The sequence below is a fragment of the Tricharina praecox genome (assembly GCF_024521635.1).
Source record: "Tricharina praecox strain CBS 144465 chromosome Unknown BZA05scaffold_1, whole genome shotgun sequence".
Classification (NCBI taxonomy): Eukaryota; Fungi; Ascomycota; class Pezizomycetes; order Pezizales; family Pyronemataceae; genus Tricharina; species Tricharina praecox.
Window position 1 is genome coordinate 2,972,515 of NW_026250403.1, and position 14,571 is coordinate 2,987,085.

At 53.9% G+C, this 14,571-nt stretch overlaps 4 protein-coding genes across 4 annotated transcripts; all 4 read right to left on the bottom strand.

The window, feature by feature from the left end:
• Positions 1-20: 20 nt before the first annotated feature.
• On the bottom strand, positions 21-2,085 carry BZA05DRAFT_383554 (uncharacterized protein). Its single transcript, XM_051482232.1, has 4 exons — positions 1,539-2,085; positions 606-1,456; positions 298-555; positions 21-245 (listed from the first exon to the last, which is right to left on the bottom strand). The coding sequence occupies exons 1-4, from the start codon at positions 1,896-1,898 to the stop codon at positions 197-199; spliced, it is 1,518 nt and encodes a 505-aa protein (XP_051344770.1). The 5' UTR covers positions 1,899-2,085; the 3' UTR covers positions 21-196.
• A 1,417-nt stretch (positions 2,086-3,502) lies between these two features.
• BZA05DRAFT_23068 (SIT4 phosphatase-associated protein-domain-containing protein) lies at positions 3,503-7,124 on the bottom strand. The gene is made up of 3 exons (XM_051479811.1): positions 6,109-7,124; positions 4,459-6,045; positions 3,503-4,401 (listed from the first exon to the last, which is right to left on the bottom strand). Exons 1-3 carry the CDS (start codon positions 6,742-6,744, stop codon positions 3,664-3,666), a joined length of 2,961 nt encoding a protein of 986 aa, XP_051344771.1. The 5' UTR covers positions 6,745-7,124; the 3' UTR covers positions 3,503-3,663.
• A 1,060-nt stretch (positions 7,125-8,184) lies between these two features.
• On the bottom strand, positions 8,185-9,369 carry BZA05DRAFT_383564 (Snf7-domain-containing protein). Its single transcript, XM_051482233.1, has 5 exons — positions 9,246-9,369; positions 8,957-9,188; positions 8,723-8,803; positions 8,574-8,663; positions 8,185-8,507 (listed from the first exon to the last, which is right to left on the bottom strand). The coding sequence occupies exons 1-5, from the start codon at positions 9,309-9,311 to the stop codon at positions 8,335-8,337; spliced, it is 642 nt and encodes a 213-aa protein (XP_051344772.1). The 5' UTR covers positions 9,312-9,369; the 3' UTR covers positions 8,185-8,334.
• A 134-nt stretch (positions 9,370-9,503) lies between these two features.
• BZA05DRAFT_366843 (exocyst complex component Sec3-domain-containing protein) lies at positions 9,504-14,427 on the bottom strand. Its single transcript, XM_051481543.1, has 5 exons — positions 14,028-14,427; positions 11,925-13,864; positions 10,546-11,865; positions 10,114-10,479; positions 9,504-10,060 (listed from the first exon to the last, which is right to left on the bottom strand). The coding sequence occupies exons 1-5, from the start codon at positions 14,161-14,163 to the stop codon at positions 9,707-9,709; spliced, it is 4,116 nt and encodes a 1,371-aa protein (XP_051344773.1). The 5' UTR covers positions 14,164-14,427; the 3' UTR covers positions 9,504-9,706.
• Between the last annotated feature and the right edge of the window lie 144 nt (positions 14,428-14,571).

Sequence of the window (14,571 nt, forward strand, 5' to 3'; positions counted from 1 at the left end):
CAAGCATGCATAATACGTCACTCATGATCGCGATAGCAGCCTCCAATTATATCGGTCAATAGAAATGTACCGGACTATATAAAGGGCAGAACAATGCACACCACACCCCCCCTCAACCTCGACCGCTGCAGGAAAACATCCCGTATTCTACAATGCCAATTCCACACACTCATCCCCCTTTGCTCATGCTCATCACCTACTGTCCAGGTGAGATCAACTTGCCCAGTTCCCGAGCGTTGTGCTCGCTTTCTCAAGTCAGCAAATTACCTTCCACAGTGGAAACGGGAAGCAACTTACTGTCCACCAGCCAGCGCCTCACCACCATGCTCTTTGGCGTAATCCGCCATCCGGGCCTCCAGCTCTGGCCGGAAGTGTCTGATAAGACCCTGGATAGGCCATGCGAAAGCCTCTCCCAAAGCGCAGATAGTGTGACCCTCAACCTGCTTGGTGAGCTCCTGAAGCATATCGATCTCCCGTGTCCGTCCCTGGCCCTTGGCGAATCTGTTCATGATCTGGTAGGTCCATGCGGATCCCTCACGGCAGGGTGTGCATTGACTGTGCCTTCGTCAGTGGCAGATTATGTGTATTGGAGATAGAACACCTACCCGCAAGACTCGTGCTTGTAGAACTTGGACAGCCGCGAGATGGCGCGGATAACATCGGTGCTCTTGTCCATGACGATGACAGCGGCAGTTCCAAGACCGGACTGCACGTCCTTCAGCGCATCAAAGTCCATGAGCACGTCGTCGCAAATCTTCCTAGGAAGAATGGGGGTAGACGATCCACCAGGGATTACGGCCAGAAGGTTGTCCCAACCACCCTTAACACCACCACAATGCTTCTCGATTAGCTCCCGAAGAGGAATCGACATCTCCTCCTCGACGGTGCAGGGGTTGTTGACGTGTCCCGAGATACAGAAGAGCTTCGTTCCGGAGTTCCGGTCACGGCCGAACGAGTCGAACCAAGAACCACCTCGTCGGCAGATAGTCGGCGCAACAGCGATCGTCTCAACGTTCGCCACAGTACTCGGGCATCCGAACAGACCGACAGCAGCAGGGAATGGCGGCTTCAGTCTAGGCTTTCCCGGCTTTCCCTCCAAACTCTCAATCAATGAAGTCTCCTCTCCACACACGTACGCTCCCATTCCACGGTGAACAAAGACATCGAAATCGTATCCGGAACCGCAAGCATTCTTTCCGATAAAGCCAGCAGCATACGCCTCCTGGATGGCGCGCTGAAGGATCGTAGCCTCGTGATAGAACTCACCGCGGATGTAGATGTAAGCGGCGGTGGCGTTCATGGCGCGACCGGCAACGAGACATCCCTCGACGAGCTTGTGTGGGTCCTTTCGCATGATCTCACGGTCCTTGCAGGTTCCTGGCTCTCCCTCATCGGCGTTGACGACCAGGTAGCGGGGGGTGGTGCCCTTGTCCCATCCAGGAGGGTTCATGAACGACTAGAAATGCGCAATCACATTGCATCAGTTCACTGCTACAGCCTTCACCTTGTAGCAAACAAGCACAGCTATGGATACATACCCACTTCATTCCCGACGGGAAACCAGCGCCACCGCGACCTCTCAATCCCGAGGTCTTGATCTCGGAAATGATCCAATCATGGCCCTTCAACAAGATTTCCTTCGTCTTGTACCAGTCGCCAAACTTCATCGCGGTTTTGAGGTCCGCTCCATGCTGTCCGTACAGGTTCTGGAAAATGCGGTCCTGGTCGCTGAGGCCTCCGAACTTGGTCTTCTTAGGCGGGGTAGCAGCTGCATTGTTGACGGTGGCCAGACCCCGGACAGCAGCTGCGGCGGCACTTCGCGCAACAGGAAGTCGATTGGCCACGGCCACGGCGGTAGCACAGGCCCGGCGAGCGGTAGTATTTCGCACGGCGAACATTTTGCGTAGGTTCAATCAGTGGGGTGTGAAACTCTCTCTCTCTCTCTCGACTCGGCGCTGAGTGGAGAGGTGGGGATTAAATGGGACGTGGGGTGCGAGGGTTGCGAGAGAGTGGTGCGAGAGAGTGGTGCGGGAGGAGGAGAGAATCGATGATGCCGGGGCTAAGTGGGATAGCATAATCCAAGAGTTTGATTGGTTCATGGCAACAAGGGTCGCCACCACTGTGAACTCGACTCACTCATTAATCATTCTGCACCGAGAACCGCAAACCGCGAGCTTCCCGCGGGAAAGCGAGAGAATTGAAATAATCAAAAAGCACATGATGGCTGAGCGCGAGGGCTAGATGGACGATGATTAATGGTCGGTTGAGTCCTGAATTACTCCATCCGGATAATCCCGTGATCCCGAGTCAAGCTTCAAAGCTTCACAGCGATGAAGAAGGTGGAATGAAGACGATGGAAACGTCATCCATGGCAGGAAGACAACCAACCCAAAAGCCATGCTATACCATATGATACGGTCCATAAAGCTAAACAGCACACAATAGCAGTGCCCCATCGGGCCCATCAACCCGGCCGGAATCCACGATGGCAACCACAAGCACCCGCCGTCTAGTAGTTGAGAATAAAAACAAAAGAGACTGGAGAAAAAAGATTCATGCGTAACATCGTTTCAAAGAGGTAAGGAAATGAGTAAAAGATAGGAATAAAAAACCCCCAGAACAAAACAGAAAACCCAAATGCCCCTCCCCCCCACCCCCGATTGTCATCACTTCATCTATACAAGAATTTCCCCATGTGTGTATGGTTCATGCCTTCTCAGACAGACCCTTCCCCTTCGCCTCGTCCTTTTTTGTATCCTCGGATGCCACCTTCTCGGGAGAAGGCTGTTCCTTCTCCTCGGAGGAAGCAGTTGCAGCTGTCTCGTCCTTCTTGGTATGACCGTAGAACTCACCCGGCGCCACCTCACGGCTCTCATATGTGGTGATCGGACTCCTGATATCAAGAGCGCGGATCCCCTCGCTGAGAAACTCATCTTCCTCGTCCTCGAGAAGCTCCCGTATCTTGGCCTCATGCGTCGAGTTGATCCTTCTCCGGAACAGCGAACCTTCGAGCACATCTTCTTCCTCGTCGGAGCTCTACTGCAATTAATAACACTATACTGATACTGGAAATGAAAAAGGTCTTACATCGAAATCCCCCATATTCTCGATTCCTTCAGCCTCCTTCTCGGCATCCTCGATCTGAGTCCGGTGCTGGGCACGCTTGATGTTTAGGGGCAAAGGCGGCGGTGGAGGTGGCTCTGAAGGCGCACTGGTGAACGACACTTCATCGTCTTCATCCTCTTCGTCCGAGGAGCCAAACTTGTCGACGTTGCTGATTTCTTGGGAGATGTAACTGGAAAACTTTGGGGATCGTGCTGGTCAGCTTCGGATCTTCAAGTAAAACGCTGGGCAGCACCGAGGATATAATGAGAAATCTGTCCTTTTTCTTCTTTCGGGGAAAGGAGGATAAGTAAATGACAACAGGGAGTACTTTGATATGATGACGTTCCCGGGTGTAGGTCCCTGTACTTGAAGAAAACATTGAAGTCTAATCACCAGGAGACCGCCCCCCCAGAACGCCAGCACAACAGAAACAGAGACCAACTCGGGGGAATCCTCAACACCACCACCGGATACTTTTACACACAAGGTCCCTAGACATGTACACATAAAAAAGACATATAAACAAAATAACCAGCCTCATGAGAGAGCGCATGGTCATCATAAACAAGCAAGGTCGTCTTCAAACATATCCTCGATGTCATCAAACAAAAGGTCATTGAGGTCACCCACTTGATCACTACTGCTGCCCAGTCCCATCCGTGTAACATCCTCTTCGTCGTCATCATGCTCCATATCGTCGTCTTCTTCGTCGCTTGAAGATCCGAAGCCGCTGCTCAAGATGCCGCCCTCCCTTCCATTACCACCAGTCCCCGCAGTGTTTCCGTTGGCGAGGTCGATGCTATCAAGTCCAGTTCCGAGAGTCAATGTGCCGACAGTCGAAGCATTGCTGGTGAATGTTTGAGACTGCACTGAACCCATCCCGGTGATCCGGGGAATGTGCATGTCCGGCCGTACTCCTCCAAGGATAGCATTATCCCGTTCCCGGGTTGCCGCAAGCGTCTCCTCCACATACTCGATCCAAATCGGATCCGACACTTTCTCCAACACCTTCGAACCGAGAACCTCCGGAGGATGTCGTTCGGCGAACTTGACTACCTCTTCCGCAACCAAGGTCAGGTGTCCCATGTATCCGAGTCGCATCCTCCTCCCTGTCTCAAACTTATCGGAATACTTCTGTCCTTCGACTATGCGTTCGGTAATCCGTCCTGTGACGAACAAATCGATCGCCAAAGCACGGTTATATCCCCTGTCCATCGGGCCGTTGAAGACTTGCTGGACAACATCGTAAACAACGTTGTGGAGGAAGTTGTTCCACGGGAAGCGGAAGAAGAATTCCTGGCGAAACGAGTCAGCATCCCATACCCATTAGACCCCAATGGAAGCAATCCCTACCAGAATCGTCGGAACGACCTTGTGCTCTACAAACATCATCTTCAAATAGTCACCGACCACTGGATTCCCGTCCAGATCCGGTTCGACCATTGCCTGATATTCGGTGAAGCTTGAGCCGAGCGACCCTGTCGATCGGACACTGACATCACCCTCAGCTATGGTCGTATCAGGAGTGCTGTTCAGATCCATGAGATTTTCCTCCTCTTCGAGTTGCGGCGTCTCATCCTTATTCTCGGTCGATGGGGGTGGTTGTTGCGCCTCCGAAGTCTGTGCCGTCACAGGCGCTGGAGTTTGTGGACTGAGCGGTAATGACTCTGCTGATTTTAGATCTTCTACCAGTGACCTCCCGCTCTGCCGGAGGGATTCGTCGTCTTCTGCCGCAACCGGAGGCGAGGGTGCCTTAGGAACTTCCGTATCCTTAGGCGCCGCTTCACTGCTCTGCTGCGCAGGTACTGGATCTTCCTTCTCCTGGTAGGCGGGAGGCGCATCACTCATGTGTACATCGACTTGCGATTTTGTCTCCTGAGGTGCTGTGGTCGGCGCATCCGCATCTTTCTGGGGCGCCTGGGGCTCGCTTGGAGTCTTGTCCAGTGGAGGGATATCATCGGTCGGTATCGGGACCATAACGGCTTCGGTAGTGTCCTCAATAGTATCCTTCGGTTTCGACGGTGGAGACAGAGGCTCATCGACAAACAGATCCTCGTCATCGTCCCTCCGGCCTTCATCGTGGATGTCATGGATGTTCGCCAGATCTTCGCATTCCATGTCGGCGTCGGCGCGAACATCGTCCAGCATCCCAGAGATTATTACATCCTCGAATTCCTCTTCGTTGATACCGTCGTCCGACATCTCAACGCCACCGTTTTGAACCTGAAGAGGCGCTTTTTCCACAACCACGCCTTCGACACCGGCATGATGATCCACCAGCTCGTCCGTCGCAAGCATGTGTTGGAGCCGCGCCGCCTTCAGTCTCTCCCTCTCGCGGTCCCTCTCCCTGACATATCGTTCACCTCCTTTCTCATTCAACAAGCCCATGTTACTGCAATGCAAGAGTTCCGCCATGAGCTCGCACGTCTTGAACCTGTCGAAGCCAAGGGGCTCGATCGCACCGCCGAAGGCCACTTTGAGTTCCCGCTTGCTCTCGTTCTTACTGCCGTCCGCGTTCACCGTGTGTCCGTACGACATAATGAGTTTCATGAAATCCGGAACATGGCTCGCAAACAGTCGGAGTAGAGTGCCGAGATATATTGGATCTCTCGACGAAGGGACGCTGTCCACCCCGGTGCCGATATCGGGATCGTAGTCGGAGTTATTCTTCCGGATGACCTCAATGATTATTCCGACACCAACCGTCAGGGGGTTTCCGCCCTTGAGCATGTCGGAAATGAGCCCCGAGATGCACTCTTGCGATACCAATTGTCGGGTGAGATCGTTCGGGCCGATGCAGGACTGTTCGTTCTGCGAGGCGTTGGCGGATATTGTGATGAGCGCCTTGATGAAGTCACCGCTAGCGGTCTGTGTCGACTGGCTGTGTTCGCTGGAGAGGAATGAGAGTAATAGAGGGATGAGGTTTTGCGAGTGTAGCCACTGTGAGAAGAATCTGAATCAGCTCTGTGGCTTCCAATGTCGGGGGTCACGGTGTGGACAAACATCAACTATACCCGCTCCACCCTCACACTTCTCCATGCTGATAATTTTGAGCAGCAGATCCATGATCATCGGGCAATCGACATGCTTCAAGATACGGGGTACTATTCCGTCGAGGCTTCTAACAAATGACATCATCTCCTCGGTCTTCTTGTCCAATAAAGTCTCGTTGACCTTTGTAAAATAACTAGCCTGCAAGGGGTCTAATGGCGGCGGGCGTTCCAGGAACGTCCAAAACATTCGGAGGTGGTCGATGTTTTGCATCAGCGCCTCCAGGAGCGACCAGGCCTCACTCGACAGGACCTCGCAGGAAACATAAGCATATTTCAGCCTTGTCTTCTCCCGTTCAGCCTCAAGAGCGATACGGTCGCTCTCGTCCGAATCCTCGTCATCCGAATCCCCACCATCCTGCTTCGGTGTCGGCTTCTGTCGCGGCGCAGGCTTGGGCGCGATCACGTATTCCAGCAGCCGCCGCAGTATCTTCTCGTCCCGCAGGAACTCTATAAGCTTCGTGTTGTGCTGCTTCAATTCTTGGATGAGATCCGATTCGTCCAGCAATTCCTCGAGCGTCACATCTGGCTTCTCCAAGATCGTGTCCAGCGTCGAGGTGTTCGCGTATCCGCCGAATCGCCAGAACATGGCTGGCGGCTTCTTTGGTCGTCGAAAGTACAGGGTGGTAGGAGAGGGGTGGGGCGGGATGTCTGTGGCGGGGTGGTGGAGGTTGGTGGTCAGATGGGTTCGTTGGGCTAGCTAAGCAACCCTGGTGACGAAATTGCGGGTGTGGGATGAAGTTTACTGTGACACCGGGGACTCGCAGCTGTTAGCAATCATCATCGAAAGAGCCCAGCAACAAAGACGAAAAGAACAAGGCAAGCAGCTTCTCGTGAACCTGCCGAAGGCGCAGAAGCACAGCCGCAAACAGATATATACACTGATAGTTATCGCCTTCGCAAGTGAAAGCCAGTGACGATTGGTGGGGCAGTGCGTGCAGTCGCGGAGGAGGAGGGGCCGGGCAAGAGAAGCAAGCAGACAAGCAAGAACGGCTCTCTCTCGTTTAGGAGATCAAAATAGCCGATGACGATGGCCGAACTCACAGGTATGGATTTGGAAGTTTGAAAGTTGTGATTCTTCCGCTTGAGTAGTCTTCGTCGTCTTCGTCGTGGTGGTGGTCGTCGTGAATCGTTGGAAGCTGTGTGCGTTGCGTGTGAAGTGTAGCAGTGTGTGTGGTGGGATGGAGCTCGCCGCCGGTTGTTGGTTTTGGTTGGTTCTTTGGCTGGGACGGTGGATCTTTCAAGGCGGGCGGGATTTGGGATTTGTATGGACGAATACCAGACCAGCCTGCCTTACATAGAGTACGAAACAACAGAGCTCCAACAGAGCAACGGCGGTAAATAAGAAAGATGTGTGCGACTAGGACAGGCAGGAAGATGATGACTTTCTCTATCTACCCAAGCTTCGGGAACAGGATGACGATGATGGTGCTGACAATGAGAAAAGGCGGGGCGGAGAGAAGACGGTGCTGCCGGGCAAGGAGAGGGTTCTTCGCCGCAGCTGCGCACCGACGGCATCAGTGCCGTATCGCCAGAACCGGTAGTTGTACCACTACGGCATTTGTGAAGGTAATTTTCGCGGGATCCAGTTCTTCAGAAGCTTCATATACAAACGGCTAGATACTGGGACCATTCGAAGCCAAAATATTACCCTTTTGCGATGGGTATCGGTTCCGTACCTGTTTGTCGCGTGCTCGCTCACTCATTTTCCAGGCGGCCATTCCTCACATACAAGGTAAGTAGATAAGGCCCTCGATGTTAGCCGCGGTACAGTCAATACAACCCTGGCATGGCTGGCCGGGCTTCGCCAGTAAAATGGCAAGCATCGTATACAGGCCACAACAGCCACATGGCCGTCGTCGCTCGTGAACCCCACACGAAGCATGGCCTTTCTCGAGGTGCTCGTTGGCGGGCCATAGTTACCTGCAGTTGGACTTACTCTGCAGGTCACATCCGCTACCAATCGGATCGCCGTTTGTCTGGATGTGCTTGCAAGGGCTCGATCTCGAGGTGCTGGTGAGAATCAAAGACGCATGATAGAGTGTGTAGAGCACAGTCGTGCTTTCACGTTATAGAGTATAGAATACAATGACACCTAAAGAATGAACTCCCTAAAGACAAACAAACGCTGATACGATAACACCCATGGAAACCAGTCATATGTGTATTAGGAAGCAAGCTAGACGGCCTCCTTGATCTTGGAGGGAGGCTCATCGAGGAAGCTTGGGACCGCGTCAGCGTCTTCTAGGAAGCCTGGGAGCGAGGTAGAGCTCTCGGCTTCCCATCCACCGCCGAGTTCAACCTCTTCGCCGAGAGCCTCGAGTTCAGCATCGAGCTCCGCCTCGTCGACCTCTGTGATATTATCCGTTTAGCTCTGTCGATCTGGGTATTACGTATGTACGCAGGTGGTCGACTCACCGTCAGGAATGTCGTAGGATCTCGATATCGACTCTTGAATATCGTTTCCGATATCCATCAAGTCGGCCATTTCATCCTGCATCTGTTCAACTGCAAGTCGGTTAGTCGTGCGTAACAGATATCCAGCAGGGGAGGTGGCATGAGCTTACTCTTGTCGATATTGACCTTGCCATACTGCTTCTTCAACTCCTTATTCGTCGTCTTCATCGCATCGACAGTGACCATAACGTCTGCCCTCCCGGACCGCCACCACATCAGCACAACCCACACTAAAGCTGCGCCCACGACCTCCCAGCCCAGACTCTTCCACGGCAGCAACAGCGGCGCCACCACCGCAATCTCCAGCACCGCCGAAAAAGTAGCAGTAGCAACAGTAGACCGACTCTTGAGATTATCCTGCATCATTCCCGCCTGCTGCATGTTCCAGCTCTGCTGCTCCAGCTGGTCCTTCTGCGTCTCGTACATTTTCCGCCGCTGGAGGACCTTCATCGCTTTCTGCCGCATCGCTTGCTTGCCCGGCCCGTCGCGCATCTTGCTGATTCGCTGCTGGAACGTCATGAGCTCCGCATTGACTTTCGCGAGTTGCACGTCGACCGATTCGATGCGCGTGTCGAGCTGTAAGTCAGGTGTTAGTATAGTAACTGCCAGGTGGCGGAAGTTGCGCGAGCTCACGTTGCTGATCGCTCCCGTGAGCGTCGGCTTCGGCGCCGTGTTCTTGGATCCAAAGAGGCGGTTCATCGGTGCGGTTGTATATGTGAAGGTGCAGTGGGAGCCAGCGACAGGTGTGGGGTTGATGGAGGTCAAGGGCCGCGTCGCTCTAAATATCATAGTGGCGGTGACACAATGGATGCACGGGCCAAGACGAGTGAGCCCATGTGATCACGCGAAGAGAGTCATCACAATTGTTGCCACAGGCAACAGATATGGAACCTCGAAACTGTATGCACCATTCATTTCATACCTACAACCCCCGCATATTCATCCAGCACAGCACCGAACCCAAAACCAAAAAATAACATGCAGCCAAATCCCACGCTTGCAAGAAAGAAAGAAAGAAAAGAACCTAACATCGACAAAAACACCTCGAGCGAACGTGAACTTGTACAGTTGACACCTATCCTTCTCCCCTCTAACTACTTCTTAAACGCAACCTTCACATCATTAACTTTAAACTCACATTCCAATCCAGACTCCTTGTACGGTCCTACAAGCAACAGCATGATGCGCTTGTGGACATTGATGAACTCGTCCTCGAGCCTGAGTAGGATCTTGTCGACGAGCTTCTGGCTCAGTGCTGACTCGTCGCCATCGCCAAAGTGCTTGTCAACACGCTTCTTGAGCTGCTCGATACCCTTGCGGATATCCTTGCTCTCGGCATGGTGCTCGAGGACTTTCTTGAAGGCGGCCTTGTTGTGCGCACTTCTACCCGCGATGTCTTCCGCTGACGTACCGGATGCTATGAGCGCTTCGACATTCTCGACAAAGTCCTACACGAGAGCAATTAGCGGGGCACGGATTAACCGGACGCGGATGGTAATACCAAAAGCTTTGCCAGTGGCCGGCGAATAACGGCGCCAATGTACAAGCCCATGTGCTCACGATACTCCTCATCGGCTTTCTTACGGAAGCCCTCAAGGACCTCGTTGCCCTTAGTATCAACTTCCTCAAGGTAGTGATGCATGTTCTCGATCATCATGATGTGGTAGTTGAGCTGCTCCTTGTCCTCGGGGTCGACGTTCTGACTCGCCACTGCTGGAGACTCTTTGGCAATCGCTTGCAGCGATTCGAACATAGCTTTGTTGATCTTGATGTACCCCTCATTGACCATTTCGCGGATACTGAGATCGTCGGACTCGACAATTGTCTTATTGTACGGGATCTGCTCCTCGATTCTAGCCGCAAAGCCCTATTCCATAGCCAGTCAGCATTAGTAGGCGAATATTGTAATGGAGAAGGAGGGAAAGCTGCTTACCGGGAATACACGCATAAATTGGATGACACCCTTCCTCTTCTTGATCTTGACCTTCGTATCCTCAATAGCCTTAACCTGCTCGTCCAAGAATCGTGCAAACAGTCCCGCAAGACGATCATGGAGTGTCTGAAGCATCTTCGCAAGAAACTCCTGGTCGGTTTCGTCAACGGTCGCAATCTTTTGCTCGACGGCATACATGATGCCGACTCCCTGGGTGGCATCTCCCAGTGTGGCCCAATCGACCATATTCTGGAGGTCCTGTAGTAGGAACGAAAAGAGCTCGCCCATGTACTCGTAGATGACCTTTGCCTTGAGCTTATCCGGCTCGACAGTGCGGAGTCCTCCCAGGTCGTTGAGCCGGCGTGTCTCGGGCGGGCCTCTGGTCACGAACTCGACGAAGTCCGAGGAGTTCCGAGAAGACAAGTGGAAGAATTCGACCACAAAATTCTGCTCCTTGAACACGAGCTGATATATCTCTCCAAATGCCCCTGCAAACGCCGCATTGGAGGCGATGATACCGGGTGAAGGCCTCTCATTGCTACTGAAACTTCCTCCACCAGTTCGAATGCGAGCAATCGATTTCTTGACCGTGAGCTTCCTAGCTCCCAAACTGGCAGTCACACTCTCTTCCTTCTCCGGTGCGTTGAAGATGAGGTCTTGCTCCTCCTGGGTCGGTTTCTTGGAGATCTTCTTCCAAGCACCGATTTGCTCTCGGATTTCCTCCATCATCAACGACTTCGCCATCTTTCCGTACAGCTTCCGCAACTCAACATATTCGTCGCCGTCGACGTCTCGCGCGAACGTAATCAGCCCTGCGAATTTCCACATGGCCTGGTACGCCTTGTCGTGCCCGATCATCCTGGGGTGCAGCCCCGAGTTTACCTGACCGATCTGGGCATCCCTCTTGATATCCGTGAGCTCCGATTGGAATTTGTTATTGAGGAACTGTCGTAGGCGTGCAAGGAATGCGCGGCAGCTGTTGCGGTACTCTTCCTTCCTTTCCTGCAAGGCCCGCATGCTGCCCACACCTTCGTCGCTGAAGGAGCCCCGTCGGCCAATGCGAGGTGAGGATGGGTCGTGCGTACTAGTGGGTTCTATCGTCCGCATGGCTTTGTAAAGGGATACCAATGTCTGCTCGATCTGTTCCAAGCCTCTCGGGGCATCCATCGATCCCTTCCGCAGGATTTCCATCTGTGCGGGCGATATCGAGATGGTGTCTAGTAGCGTTTGTAGTTCCTTCTGCAACGTCTTCTGATTTGCAGTCTGCAGTTGAAGACCCTGAGATTGGTTCTCGATATGCGTGATGTCATCATTGAGACTCTGCTCGGCCATATTAGCATCCAGCCACAAGATACACCTGGGAAAAGGGGACGGCGTACCGTCAGCTCAACGGCATAGAGCGTCAGCAGCCCATCCATCTCTTCACACTCCTTAATCGCCTGATCAAGCAGAACCGACAACTGGTCGACCCTATCATCGCCATCAACGTTGATGATGACATTGTTCGACTCCACTCGCGACAGCTCCTTCCTTACGTCCGCCTTCAGCTGATCGATCTTCCCCTTCGCATCCCAGTTGAATTCCTGCAGGAGCTCCTCAATGTCTACGCTCATCCCGCTCTTGTCGATGCCGTGGAGGTATGACGACTTATCAGACCGGCGCTTCCGGCTTCGTGAGCGCGCCCGAATCGGTCCCTTGGGCGCCATCAGTGAGCCCGAGTCCGGTACTGATGGTTTCTCCGCGGGCACTTCTATTGTTTGTTCGCCTGCAGGCGGCGATATAGTCGGTGTGGCCAGAGGAAATGTTGGCTTTCTGATCATCAAGGCGGGTTCCGTGATGACGGGGACGCCCCTGAGTGCGGAAGCCAAGGAAGCTTGTTGCGACAGCGAAGACTGACTGTTTTCCCTCGAGGGAGGTGGCCTACCCCGTATGTCATTCTTAGAAGAGGGCTCTCTTGGAACTAATGGTGGTATTTCTGCGGGCGCCGGGGATGGTTGTTGTTCCCTTGATGGCCGAGACCGAGAACGCTGCTGTGGTTCATCTCCCGATGGCCGCCTAGAACCACTCCTACTTCTGCTCCTACTTCCGTTCGACTGGTCCCCTGAAGGGTTGCGTTCCTGTGGGTACTTGATCTGTGGCATGACTGGGGGTGCTTCTGGTGACATGCTTAACGGCTCTTTCGTGAGTTGGCTCGTGTAAGTAGTAGGCGTGGTAGGTGTTTTTGGGCGGGCCTTAGGTGTTCCAAGCTGGCTGCTCAAGCCATAGGCATTGGCAGCCAGTCGGAAGTGGGACGCGGCGTCTTTATTGGCCTTCGGTTTTGGCATTGAATGGCTCTCTTGGGGTGGGGGTGTCGGTGAGGGACCCGGCATTTTGTTATTCTGGTAGGGAGGATACTGTTCCATTGCTTCTCGTCGTGATTCTTGCGACTGTTGGCTGTTGATGGATGCCGTCCTGTACCTCTCCTGCGAGGGAGCCCGCCTCATCGATCGATCGTCCTCGGACGGCGGTGGACCCCGTGAGCTTGAAGGAGTCCTACTCTGTCCAGACCTCGTTGAAGACCCATCTGATGGCCGCCTTCCATTCAAAGCTTGCGGCACCACTTGTGGCACTGGAGGAGGGGTATGTCTTGAAGGTGCAGTATCCACGGGAGTCCTACGACCAGAGAGTCCACTCGAGGATCCCGGCGGCCGCATTGTACTCGGAGAGGGCGGCGGTTTCTCGCCCGGTACTCTTTGTCCAGCATATGGCTGTATGCGCGACGGTTTATTCAGGGATTCCATCGACGGGGCATTTCGCGGGGTGGCTTGTAACGACGGCGGCAGCGACGACGGCGCTGATGCCAACAGCGAACCTCCAGTCGAGGCAACGGGGCTCCTCATTTCCTCCTGCGGCAGCAATTCCGCACCACCGGGGCCCATCAACGCATCCAGCTCTGCCTTCCTGGGGCCAAGTAGCTCTGGCACCTTTCCACCCGTGTATTTCTTGTAGATCTTGACCAGTGAGTAGATGAAAAAGTCCTTCTCCTTAGCCGTGTTCGCCTGCCAGTAATACGCCTTCAGGATCGTGACCGTGAACCCCTTCTCATTGGGCGCAGGATACGTCGTGATGCACTGGAGGTCATCGAGATTCCACGTCTTTCCGATCGAGAACGAGCCATTGGGGTTTTCGCGGCCCTTATGCATTCGCACCCGGCCGGACTTACGGACGGCGACCATGATGACTCGGGCCTTGCCGTTTCCCATCGGCGCGCCGGGCGGCGGCGGCTCAGACGACGAGCCATCTTCGAGGACTCGGCAATGGGTGATGTAATCCTCGAGGGCTTCATACTCGCAGCATTCGGGTCAGCGACAGGAAGCTACAGAAATTTGTGCGAGTGGGTGGGGGGGCTTTTCGTTTTATTTTTGAATATGTATGTGGGACAGGGACAGGACAGCTCAGGGAGGTAGCTCCCAGCAGCAGGCAGGCATTATGAGGTTACGTACTGGAGCCATCGGCGTCCTGTCTGCTGAAGCAGGACTGTACGATTCTTCGCTTCTCGTCCTCAAACTGCTGGGCTTTCGTGACAGCAGCTTGCTGGCCGGGGGCGGCAGGCGTTGCGGGGGTTCTCGCGTAGTCCATGGTTGCAGCAATCCACTCCTGAAGAGACGAACGATTCGAGGGGGGATGAAAGCGGGTGCTAGTTCAAACGATGGAGGGGAAGACGCGTAGCTGCAATCCGGCGGTTGCACACCGCTCCCGCAAGAATCGAGGGCTGGTCTCGATAGTGGTGGCCTCGGATTCGGGAGAGCGTAGTGATGGTGGTGCTGTGGTGGAGATTCGCGGTGGGAGGTATCGTCGTCGATTTGTGGCTCTGCAGGCTACAGCCGCATGGAGCGAGCGTCGCGAGCAACGCATGGGGGCGCCGAGCCACAGCGTAGTAGAGCGACTACAGCTGGATTCGGTAAGAATAACCCATCTCATCAGTGCGAACATACAAAGAGCTGTTGTCCTCGCAACAGCGAAGAAATTAAGCCTCTAGCACGGACC

Excerpts from the sequence above, each read along its gene's own strand:
- BZA05DRAFT_383554 (XM_051482232.1), bottom strand. The coding sequence starts at position 1,898 with ATGTTCGCCGTGCGAAATACTACCGCTCGCCGGGCCTGTGCTACCGCC. Across the intron at positions 1,457-1,538 it reads TCCCGTCGGGAATGAAGTGG|TCGTTCATGAACCCTCCTGG; the intron begins GTATGTATCCAT and ends GCGCATTTCTAG. Across the intron at positions 556-605 it reads TACAAGCACGAGTCTTGCGG|TCAATGCACACCCTGCCGTG; the intron begins GTAGGTGTTCTA and ends ACGAAGGCACAG.
- BZA05DRAFT_383564 (XM_051482233.1), bottom strand. The coding sequence starts at position 9,311 with ATGAACCGCCTCTTTGGATCCAAGAACACGGCGCCGAAGCCGACGCTC. Across the intron at positions 8,664-8,722 it reads CAAGGTCAATATCGACAAGA|TTGAACAGATGCAGGATGAA; the intron begins GTAAGCTCATGC and ends ACCGACTTGCAG. Across the intron at positions 8,508-8,573 it reads ATCCTACGACATTCCTGACG|AGGTCGACGAGGCGGAGCTC; the intron begins GTGAGTCGACCA and ends ATAATATCACAG.
- BZA05DRAFT_366843 (XM_051481543.1), bottom strand. The coding sequence starts at position 14,163 with ATGGACTACGCGAGAACCCCCGCAACGCCTGCCGCCCCCGGCCAGCAA. Across the intron at positions 11,866-11,924 it reads TCTATGCCGTTGAGCTGACG|AGTCTCAATGATGACATCAC; the intron begins GTACGCCGTCCC and ends ATGGCCGAGCAG. Across the intron at positions 10,061-10,113 it reads GGCCACTGGCAAAGCTTTTG|GACTTTGTCGAGAATGTCGA; the intron begins GTATTACCATCC and ends GCTCTCGTGTAG.
- BZA05DRAFT_23068 (XM_051479811.1), bottom strand. The coding sequence starts at position 6,744 with ATGTTCTGGCGATTCGGCGGATACGCGAACACCTCGACGCTGGACACG. Across the intron at positions 6,046-6,108 it reads GTGGAGCGGGTATAGTTGAT|TGGCTACACTCGCAAAACCT; the intron begins GTTTGTCCACAC and ends TTCTTCTCACAG. Across the intron at positions 4,402-4,458 it reads AGGTCGTTCCGACGATTCTG|GAATTCTTCTTCCGCTTCCC; the intron begins GTAGGGATTGCT and ends TCGTTTCGCCAG.